This window comes from Glandiceps talaboti, chromosome 17 (assembly GCF_964340395.1).
Source record: "Glandiceps talaboti chromosome 17, keGlaTala1.1, whole genome shotgun sequence".
Lineage (NCBI taxonomy): Eukaryota > Metazoa > Hemichordata > Enteropneusta > Spengelidae > Glandiceps > Glandiceps talaboti.
Window position 1 is genome coordinate 20,293,399 of NC_135565.1, and position 12,713 is coordinate 20,306,111.

Sequence of the window (12,713 nt, forward strand, 5' to 3'; positions counted from 1 at the left end):
AGTGATAAACAAAATCTAAAAAGAGATGATACTAAAATATTTGGAAAAGAATGAGTGATATTGTCAATATCTTACCCTAAAAGATTACCATTGGGTTAATAATTCTACGGATGTATCATCTCAAAGTTTTTCGTTAGATTTGGTCATTCCATTTTACTTATTGCTTACAACGTCTCATCAAGACACTCCGTCGACGAGACGCCGGAGAAAATATATTGCCATGGTAACGAAGAAGTAAATGAACCGAATAAGAATCTCTTGAAATAATGATTTATCACCGGCGCTTTTGATCCAAAACGTCGTAAGTAACGATCTAAGAAATGACTAACAGGTTGATGGATGGTTTGGTTGCCATGGTAATAGATGAGTGATGAGGGAGGAAGTGAACTTATAGTTGCCAGGGTTGTTGCCAAATTACTATCAAGTGTTAATTGGAGTGAAGATAGGTGTACAAATTTGAACTATTTTGCGGTGTATAACTTTAGATTTGATGCATGTAATCACTCATCTACTGTAGGTACAAAAACCGGTTAAAGTACAAACGAATTGATCAGTCAACCAATCAATCGATAAATAGAGTAATCAATCAATCAATTAATCAATGTGTTAATCGCACACATCGCATGGGAACGTAAGTGTGAATGGAAGGAGACATTCAAATTTCAATACTCTGTCATTTTTCAGACTGTCACGTCTCTAACTTGTCAGATTTTCAGACATCCTAGCCAAGACAGTTGTAATGAGCAGTATTAAGCTTCACTTGTATTTTGCATAATGAGTTACAGGATCACAGCTACCATAGTTGAATCTGTCTAGAATGAACCATGAGTGATCATGCAAAACACGCTTATGCTACAAACTACAAACAACCCACTCATTACACTGCAGAAATACAGTGACTCCTCCGAGTCGGTACTCGGGCAAGCGTTAAAATATGATAACGCCCTCACAGTTGTGTTTTAACAAACATGGGTGTCTGACTTTACGTGCAGATATGATTAATAGGAGATTTATCGTCGGGGTAAAATGTCAGGTCAATGATAGATCAGTATATCAAATATCATGATACATGTATGACGTTTGTCTTTTCGTCAGTGAATGACAGATGAATGGGTATTTTGTCGAACATGGACAGTGGGGGCGCTATACATATGTGAGTTTTAGGACCGTACTTCATAGTTCCGTTATGACAAATGGTCGCAAGTGTTCTGGTATAGATTAAAGTATATTGGAGGTGTTAGTTTGTCGATGGTACATGCAAAAATTATTTGAATTTCTGCCACTGTGAGAGAAAAAGAAAGACAAGACAAGACAAGACAAGACAAGACAGACAGACAGACGCTGGCTGACAGACATACATACATACATACATACATACATACATACATGCATGCATGCATGCATGCATGCATACATACATACATACATACATACATCCATCCATCCATGCATGCATGCATGCATCCATCCATCCATCCATCCATCCATCCATCCATCCATCCATCCATCCATACATACATACATACATACATACATACATACATACATACATAAATAATACCAATTAATTTATCAAATGGAAAAGAAATTTCAGTAAATTTCCAAACTAGTTATTTTGATCTCAGACCAAATATTTCCACTGGGGTGGTGAGTTTTGACATACAAGTAACTAATGTTGCAGTGGTGTACCGTGAAAAGGCATTAGGCTACTAAAAGTTTGATGGCGGCTTGCAACAATCACGGTAATGTGATTCATTGGAAAAAAAGACAGAAAGTAATAATGCGATCTGAATAGCGTCTTCAACGTTTAGATAAAGATGAGACGCTGTACAAGATAGGAATCGTCACTGCGTCAGTTTGCCGTTCATAGACCGTATGGTTTGTTGGACGTTTATAAGCAAAGACATCGTCTCCACTGTCAATGGTTTAGTTCAATGTCAATACATTATCGAAACCAATCTAACATGAAAAGCTAGGTGGGGTATAGTACTAAACCTCACTGCGAGTCCCAAACTGGTTAACTAAAGTAGGGTAAAGTTGACATATCGCGATAAAGCGAGTTCATACCAAACATTTTCATGTTACTGAGACCAAAAGAGTGAACTGTTATTTCTTGAAGATGAAAGGTTATCTCGTTTTTCGATAACTGAGTTGAAATTGTATACAGGAGTACGTACATCGTATTGTGTGGTCACTAAACCAAAACGTGGACATACACACATAATGCTGATATCGTATCGTGTTGACGTACATAAAATATGGAAAGAATGAACTAATAGTTCTCCGATTGACATCAATACAGAATGTGTAAGAAAATGACTGAATACTGGGGTCAAATGGACACGGGAATAGGCGTGAATAAACGAGCGACGGGTATAGTCCTTATATCCATTAGAAAGTGGTCACAGTCACATGACATTACATATATTTAGATTCTATTTTGGGTCAATTTGACTTACAAATAAACAGGTGCCATAAATTTGTATATATTTATACCATAGAATAATTGTTACTCGTTAACGCCAAATTTCAGTCGGTTATAATGTAACTCTGCAATACTGTTGGTCCTAATGGAAATCTGTTAGTCAATGGACCAATTCATTTTGCAGACTGATCTAATGGCCCCACTAAACACATGGTGAACCATCAAGTCGGAATTTTGAACACAATATACCCAGTGTAGAACACAATATACCCAGTGTTGATGATTATTTTTTTAAAAACGGTATTAAAGTGTGACAATAAAAACAATCAGTATGGCCCTAAAGAAAAAAATCTGGACTATCCACGTTGGTTGCTATTGAGATCCGATGCTAGCTTAGCTTGGATTTCACGATAGATACGTTGACAGATAATATATATCATTATGAAGTGTGTGTGATTTAATATCATAAGAGTCTGGCGTTAATAATGTTGTATAAAGTTGGTTTCAGCCTTGGGCTTCCGCTATCGGAAGTTTGAAACTCAAGACCGTTATAAGTCAGCTAGCTCCGACGGCCTGGTTCTTCTCATTTTCGGATAATAGCTATGCACTTGGATTCATGACCTAGACAAGGTCACTGCATGTTTGCGATTGAGATTAAAGGGTTCAAGGAATAGTCGAACTCAGTCCCCCTCCCCACCCCCCACAAACACAGTGTGACGTTTTAAAGGCTTGTTTGACAGCTTTTCTTTCATCGAATTGAGGTCGCCAGTACTAATAGGCTAGTTAAAATTTATATCGTGTTCTGAAAACGATATAATGGTATATTTTACAGCAACGTCCGCGATTTTAGAAGCATACATACTTTTTAGTTTGTTAAAGTTGTTCTCCTTTCTTTTTTTGAAGAAAACATTGACGACTCATCACTATGGTGACAACAGGTGTACAGTAACTACTTTTATGTTCCTGGGTTGTCTTCAATATGTGTCATCTGGTCGCCAGGGGGCGCGATTCATTAGATCTGTCGTAATGACAATTAATAATAATAAATGTACTGCGACCTTTGTGAAGTTGGTCGATGTACTACTAGCAATAAACCAAACATACTTTTTTCTGAAAGCGCGGTTAATTTTTATGGCGACAAAACTCGTCCCAGTTCCAGTCTGATATTTGAAGTTACTCGGATTACCGCGGGGACTAGACTAAATGCACTAGGAATGCAATAAAAAGTTATGCGTGTCGCCTAGGGCATAATGCGGTGTACAGTAGTGTAATGTAGGCGTTTCACAGTATGCCTCCGGTACAGGCATTATCGAAATTTTTACAAGAGCGGAGAATATTGATATCATTAAAAATAGGTTAGGTTAGATTTCATCTAACGTTCTTTCTCTCGTATTTGTTTGTTTTTGTTTCTATATAAAAATCGTTCAATAAATTGGTCCCATTCACAGACAAGTAATTATTTCTTATTTGTCTGTGGTCCATTCTACTATCTAACAACTGAATATTTTTTTTCTAAATTTACTTCACTTTTTCTCAACATTTGGTAGACATGGTTCGACCAAGTTTTCAACATTGTCGAAAATAAACACGTAAAAATTAACTTTGATTTGAAAATTGTACTCGTCCTTGTGTGTAGCTCGACTCGCGTTTCAACGTACGTAACTTTGTGTGCCACCCCTACACCGTAATGGAAATACCCACTACACAAACAAACGCACACACTGTGTATTTATTTGCTGGCCAGTGACACAGACGATCGCAGCTCTCTGACATCCGTCAAAATTCGTGACACGAATTTCTATTTTTGTCAACTAACACAACCATAGCACTTTTTCCAAGATGGGTGAGGCATGCTACCGGTGTTCGAAGTACATGTTGATGATTTTCAACTTTATACTTTTGGTAAGTAAATTGGGATGAAAGCGTGGCTACTGGTATCGAGGTCATATTTTGTTATAGCCTGAGTGAACTAACGTGGAACAAGTGCCGGTTGAGTCTCTGAATTCTTTCGCTTTGATCGCTTGACCTTGGTGGGTGACTTCTAGATTGACTCACCTTTTCCTCCATATGCCCTAAACATGGGGAAACTGAAAACGTGTGCAAATACGGGAAGCGTCGGGGACATACATCAGTTGATGCCGATGGGCTGGGATCGGAACGCGTACCGCTATGCACGGCAAAGTCAGTATTCGATCTCTCTTGTTGCTGAACGGCCACAATCGATCTGTAGTGTACCAGACTTTGATTGCAATGATGACTGAAATACCCATACTGATTTAGTTAAAAATTGATGAAATGTGTTAGCTCATGTAAAAATGGGTCGTTTCAGGACACACCCGTCCAATGTCTACTGCATTTCCCCCCTTTACCATGCGATGCGATGTGTCCCCTATTTGCTTTTGTCCGTGTGTGTTTACACATTTTCACGCCGGTCGCGTTTACTTTCAAAACGCCGCCGTTCTAGTAGTTGTACACTTTTCCTTTCGAAAGTAAAAGCTGGTTTAGCGGATAAAGTTAGTGCTGCAGTGTACAAAACGTATTCCATGTTTAAAGTGCCTTTGTTGCATCAACAGAACCATACATATAAGCAGTGACAAGCACTTAGGCTCAAGTTTCCTGGATTTAAAAGATTACAAGATCTATGCCATGCTGGGTAAATACTTTCACGAAGTACCAAACATACGTACTGGATGCAAATCCACTCCATCAACTCCTAGACTAGTAGGCAAAAAAAATTGAACCCCCAATGTGCGGAATTGATCAAATTTCCTAATGATATATACAGGATGTGGGAAACCACAGAGTTCCTGAACCTGTGTGTGGTGCTTTTGTATACAAGTTGTTGTCTGTTGATTAGATATGCAATCGCAGTTTACAGTAAAAAGCACCCCTGGGTTGCCTTTGTTTTTAACATGTACCTAATTAATGGTTAAAATCCAATTATTTCCTAAAGTTGAAGTAACCAGACACTTTGGAAAGTGTTACCCAATTAGTCTGATCAATTGACTTAGTTTTAACTATAGCCTAAAATTGTATAATAATAAATTTGGAAAATTGGAAAAGAATATTACATTTGTTCAAATTTGTGATATTTTACAAGTTTCATATGTTACCCCCCCCCCCCCATCTCAAGTTGCATATATATTCTTTTTGAAATTTGAGAATTATTGTGACACAATGCAAATTATTTGGCATGGTAATTGAAAAAACTTGCATCTATAGTCTATAATGTAATACAAGAATGTAATACATTCAGCATATTCTGTGTACATATTTTGGCAGTTTCCTTTTTACATGCATGGTAAATCAGTATAATTGAATTTTCTATCAAGAGTTTTACCTAATATCTTCACGCATTATTGAAAACTTAACCAACTTCTTTTACTGAAATGTGGCAGAAAAAGAATCATTGTCACATTTTCCCAAGGAAAATATTTATTTTAATTGAAGTTTGTGTTAAGTCTATTCACTTACTGTTATTCTTGTAGACTGCACGCCTGTGCTACATTCAATTTGTGTAAAATAAACATTAGTTTATTAGAGTTTAACCAACACATAGTTTACATGTATTAATAGAACAGTATGTGTATTGGTACATGTGATGGTGTATGGACAGTGAAAGGCAATATGTACATGGAAATAGAAGTGATACAAAACATATCATTTTCAACATCCTATCAGTTACTACACTATACATATGTATATGTCATACTGTGATGTACGTGCATATGATGTGAAACACAATGGAAAGGAGATATATACATTAATTTAAAACCTGTCATTGCAGTATGTATATGTATTTGAGACAATCCAGTTTTCATTCAGTGTTTAGATATTATTATGTGAACATATAGACCTTGATAAACTGAATTAGTCATCTGAAAATCAAAAAAGCATGAAATTCAAAGTTAGGAAGTTGTGACATCCTAATATCTATACATGTATACATGTGTGTGTGTTTGTTTGTTTGTATGTATGTATGTATGTATGTATGTATGTAAGTATGTATGTGTGTGTGTGTGTGTGTGTGTGTGCACTCGTACATCATAGGGCATATACACAATATACAAAATGTACATGTACCACTCAGTAGGCTGGCCATCAGTGTTCAAAGCTAGACATGTAGGAAGTCCAAGAATGGTCAAATTCTGTGGTTTGCTAGATTGACCTGAAAACAGAAGTATCAGTCATTGTACTATGTACACCATGTACATTGTACTATACTAATACATACAAATGTAGTTGTTGTATCAGCTGTGTTAAGTTTCTAAGCAGCTCAGCTAAGGATTACTCTACACATACATTATAGTCATAACTATTGTATTGTTTCTGAATTGACCCTACCCTAACCTCATAGTCATAGTGGTCTGAGCCCTAACTAAGCCTTTCACCTCACATCAGTCTCTCTCTTGCTACATGTATGGTTGTTTGAGGTCAGTCAGAGTTTAAACAATACACAATACAGTATATGCAATGCATAAGAGTTGCACAAGTGGGTAAAATCTGCATGAGTTTTCCCACAGGTATTTAGATGGGGTGGACATTTTTCCAGGTTTTCCCCACCATATCTGTGAATTTTTTTCCAGGTTTTGCCCCTTTAGTACTAGAATTCCTAAATCTTAGTAAAACAGACTAATGACAGTGTATGATGGGTGGCATTACAATATGAGTTTACATCACTCAGTCATGTAGATTTAGCATAGAGACTTGGCAATCTGGCAGAACATAAATGAACAACATAATTGTCGAGCCATGGATAGCAAAGTCTCTGAGCAGGTGCATAGCTTGTATCTGTCTAATCTCCAATATTGCAGGCCAATCCAACCTTTGAGCTACATGTACATGGGTGTTTTTTTTGTCTATATATAGGAGGGTTTCTGTACTTTGACAGTGATGTAGATAAAGGCCAATAGATGGCTAAAAACTATATCAGTATATATGTACTTAAACTACATGTATCTCTTGTAATTTTTTATTGGCTACTCTTTGGAGTCTCAAGTTGAAACCACAGCTCTAATAAAAACACATGTGGCCCTGTATTAAAGTGGCCATGCATTTGTCAGTATGACCCAAATACATGTACTGTACTCTCCAAAATATTTTTTTTATACCTAAAATGTACATGTACTTCAGTGTGCCCTCTAATGATAGCCAAATTTTGTTATTCTGGGTCAAAATGATAAATACTGGCATTTCTTGTGAGTTACCACATAGAAAGAGATAGGGGAACACCAAATTTTTGTGCGTCACTAGAAATTGTGTGCGTCAGTGGCACGTCAAATTGTTTTTTTTAGAAAGCACACTGATACCCCATCTGGTTTGCAAGAATGGTCTCTCTCCAAGTAGTGATACTGACAGTGAAATAGAAAACACCGATAGTGTATATGTACATGTTAGAAGTACACACAACATTTGGTGTTGTTATACAAATGTACCACTTTTATAGCTAAAAATCCATCCTTGTCCTTTTACCAAACCCCTCACCCCCCTCCCCTCACCACAAGTACATGTAATGGTGTTTGTTAAGAGCACTTCTTAAAGTTAAAATCCATCCGTCATTTTACCAAGAACCCCCCCCCCCCCACCCCATCAATGAATATATTATTGTCCTTAGAGAATACTCAAGGTCGGCCAGATTTGCCTGGAGCAAATATTGAAGTAAAATTCAAGTTCAAGTAGTGTATGTCTATGTGTTTAGCCTTGTGCCTTGAATATTATGAGGCCATATCTACATGTATAAGTATATTATTGACTTGTCACGAAAACATACATTTCTAATTTCTAACCTAAATATTTTGAAGGGACTGAACTTCTCTTCAGTGGGTCACACTTGGGTTACAAATATACATGGTACATGTACATGATGTTAGAGACAGAATCTCTGAAAAGTTTGAGTTCATTGGTTACAAAGTCATTTAACGTCCTTCACACAACCCAGCAAAGTTTGTTGACTCTAACAAAGACAGCCTTAGCTAGACAATAATGTTATAAATCATATTATCATTTATAATATGTAGGTCAAAATAAGTAGCTGGTAAACACCTCTGTCAAAGTTGACTCCATTGTGATAGGAGTCAGTTTTATCTCTTAGGATATCTGATAAATAAATGTTATAGTGGAATGTAGTATTTCATAAGTGGGAGTTTATTGGACATTTAAATATTTATGATTGAACTTTAGCTGATAACCGAAGATAAAAAGCAGATTTCTACTACTGTGATCGGTTTATCAGCCACTGACGCAAGACAAAATTAATTGATGGAAACCAGTAAAGACTGCCTGTAGAGTGCAGGAATGTTTACCTCCTATTCTATCATTTTGCTGTAAAAATGTTTCCCTTTATTCTTACTGCTGTAGAGATGGTTAAACTAACACTGATAACATACAATATACATGACAAATTGTCAGTTATCTAGCTGCTACATGTACCACTTGTTTTTCTCTCAAATTTTTTTAAACTGAGCAACTTTATCTTAGAGATCTAAATGAAATGTACCCTAATTCTGATGTCAAATTTTGGTTTTAAAGTGACGTGATATGATTACAGAAAAATCAAAACAATTTTTTTTAATAGTGACAATGTGATAAGATGACAGAAAAATCAAAACAATTTTTTTTTAATAGTGACAATGTGATAAGATTACAGAAAAATAAAATAAAATTTTTCTAAGTTATTTTATATTTGTGTGATGCTGGATGTACAGTATAGTTCCTGTACAGTATGTTACCATTTACACCTCCACTCATTAGAGACCACATTGGCATCCAGACTACATGTACTTAAAACCAATCTGTTACAAAGCATGTGATGTTTTTTTAAGGTGGAGATTTCCTTTCCAAACTGTCATCATGTGGGTTGTAAGGAGAAAGGGTGTGGTCAGCCTTTGTTGAATGTGTAAAAGAATGAAATGTAAATAGAGATGAAACAGCAAACAGCTGGATACATTGTATATACATGTATACATGTACATTTTAGACCAACAAGTTGAATTTCCTAAGTAAATGTACAGGTATAATATTTTGATGATGGAAGGGGTAGGGGGACTTGGTTTCTCAAAATTTAAAAAAAAGTGAGATTGTACTGTGACATGTAAGCTAGAGGCTATCTGTATTCTCGCAAACCAGTCATTTTTTCTACCACTACATTTCAAAGTAAAATCCAGTGGGGGCTCTTATTAAGAACGTTGCCGTAAAACATGCCATGGTTTGCGATGACGGCTATTAGTGGCTTTGAATCCTTGTAGTGAAAGATTCAGAGCCAAGGATAGTCTCTATTCTAACACTTTGTACAAAATGTACTACATTGTACATTTACATGTACCACTGGCATAGTCTAGTTCCTAAAAGATGTTAACTATGATCATCTCCACTCACATATATAGGGAACATTGTTATTCTAGCACAGAAATCTGTGCTACCACTCTGGGCGAAGGGTAAATGATGCATGTCAGTAGTAATCCATCACTAATTGACAGGCTATTGTAATTAGTTACTTCCTTTTAAGACAATTGCTCATTAACCAAACTCCGCCTCTCCAGTCTGAAACTAAAGTCATGTGAGGATGCGATAATGTCAACACAGATTTTTGTGCTAGAATAATGATGTTCCCCGTACAAAAGTGGAGATGATCGTAGTAATCAGTCTATAGGAACAGACTACCACTGACAGTACATTGTACCATATTGTTTGTCTACTGTTTTAAGTTCAAAATTAACGCCTACTCACATTTCTCAAATTGTTACACTTTGTAGTTTGTCATAAAGTGGGTGTGTGTCGACATAAAGGGACTTTATATTGATATGATAAAACCAAAATAATCATCGCCTATAAATATTAATGTACTCTGATCTTTGTACTTGTCCTCTTATCAACAAAATCTAAATTTAATGATTTACAGTATGCACATCAACTTTTTAGGACATGGTGTGATATTAACACTGACAAAAAATAATCTTTCAAGTTTCATACAGTACATACAGTGTACATATATGTACATGTACGACAGTTGTTCATTTGTATGTGTGTATTTTTAGAACAGTTTCTGACATGTGTTTTTTCATAGAGTCATTCAGTGATGCGTAACTACAGTAATCATGATTGCGTGTCTGAGGTGTGTCACGTTGATAACAATTCAATCCCATTTCATGTAGCCTGCTATGAGTATGGTACTAACAAATTACAATTATTATCCATTGTAAATTACCATGTGATAGAATACTAGGTTAGACCACAGAAAAGTATGATACTTGTCTGTGGTTAGACTATCATTCTGCTACCACTAATACTTACAGGTACATGTATGATGATGATGATGAAACATATTTCAACCTTGAGTCAAATGATGCATAAACTTTTCAGTTTTTTTAGACAGACTGTATTTATCATGTAATCATATCGTTTCAATTGTTGTGCTAAATATGATTTTGTCTCAGAGTACGTTGTGGAATGTTTGGTGTAAGAGGATTTTTGAGTTCCTCTATTATATACATTATTCTTTTCCCTACTTTTATTTAATTCTGTATATGGATATTTTTTGTCTGAAATAAAGTTAAATACTACTACTACTAGTACTACTAGTAATAATAATCATAAAGCTCAAAATGGCAAAGAAAATCTACAGTTATTATTTTATGGAGTCATTTAAATATTATAATTGAAATGAACTTTCAGCTCTACATGTAAGAGTACTGATGATGATAAAACATTTCAAGGACTGAAATAATTTAATAATACTCAAACTACCAAGAAAATCCATAAATCTCAACTTTATCCTGTTAATTACAAAGTTACTGTATACATTGCTCATATTCTGGAGTCACTAAGAATATAGAGTCTAATGTTGACACAAATACATAATGTATGACTTACACAATGTGTATTAATTACTATTTCAATCTAATAGTAATTAAATCTAAAAGTCAGAGATAGATTGTGAATGGTAACCACATATATCAATATCATAGATTTATTACGACTGGTATTCTAATAGATATTTTAGCCTAAAGGTAAAATATAACCCAACAACTCTCTTACCAATTTACTGATCTAGTGTCAGTGACAGAAATAAAGTATCATAGGCTGAGTTTATGAAGCTCACTAGGCTGTTAAACAGAATACTTACAGGACCTGAGGTATACATGCAGGGCTCGAAATTCGGTTTTTTTCTTGGTAGCCCAGGTGGGCTACCATCATTTAAATTTGGTAGCCCGAGAGCAGTGACTGGTAGCCCATATGCATGCATTCCTAAATTAATGGTGTTTGTGTATATATGTAACTATATGATGTATTGAATTCGGTGATTGATTGAATAACTTGAGAAGTCACGTTAACGCGTTATTTGTGTGTATTTCACGCCATATTTGACATTGGGGACGCAATTTTTTGCATGTATGCGTCTCTGAGGACGTGTTATAAAGAGGGGACATGTGAGGCTTACTGTTAGCAAACAACGTACGGTTATTATTGCAATGAAGAATAAGTCATCTAGTCGTAGTTCTTACTAGTAACTATTAGCTAAATCTCTTGGTGCAGTGAGACCTGTAAAATTTGAATATGATTCAACGTATGGAAAACGTATAAACAGTTTCATAAGCCCCATGGCCATTTCCTGATGTGGAGACTACGTCTTGGGTAGTTTAGAAACTATGTGCTGTTATCATTATCTATCCACGTAATTGGTTACTTATTAACAGACGGGTTAGACAGGTTTTGTATCAATACACGACGGCCATTATGGCAAAGGCCCTTCCATTCATGGGCGAAGAGATAATCAGAGTCTAAGACCACATCGGCAGACGGTCCATGGTGAAAACTTCACTCAGATAAATTCAAACCATCACGTCACCATTTCATTCTCACTAAAACTTCAACTTTCTTTTGAGCTTTGCTACTACTACTAGATCAAATGCATTACGTGAATTTTACCATTCACCACTGCAAGCTCTCTGTGGTTGCATAAGCGTGGTTTACACACGGAATGTTTTAGGCATCGTTCAAGAATAAACGAATCTGTAGGACAGGTGTATAGTTAATTCTCATCAGCAGCATAAGATTTTATCAAACACCATTACAACTGTGTCTCTGTCAAGTTGAAAGTTAAAGCTGTCATTCATGTGATGGAATTTAGTTACTGCAATGCTGTACCGAGAGTGTACTGTACTCAGACTCTGAGAAGAGCCGAAAGGGCCCGGGCCAGAGATCATATTTCCAGAGAGTGATTACCATAGAAAATTGAAAGTATAGAAAGATAACATTAAATCGCTATACAGAATATTGTTACATATAAATG

The 12,713-nt window shown here is 35.9% G+C and overlaps 1 protein-coding gene across 2 annotated transcripts in view; it reads left to right on the forward strand.

Annotated features, from left to right (window-relative positions):
- LOC144448369 (CD9 antigen-like) overlaps window positions 1–12,713 on the forward strand; it is a 64,542-nt gene that overhangs the window by 21,202 nt on the left and 30,627 nt on the right. Inside the window, exon 1 of one of the 2 annotated variants that reach the window (XM_078138590.1) lies at window positions 4,060–4,327. The exons of the other annotated variant lie outside the window; for it this stretch is intronic. Coding sequence (XP_077994716.1) covers window positions 4,265–4,327 — 63 coding nt within the window. The 5' untranslated portion in view covers window positions 4,060–4,264. Of the gene's footprint in view, window positions 1–4,059; window positions 4,328–12,713 lie in introns of those variants that run through there. 2 annotated transcript variants of the gene reach the window in all.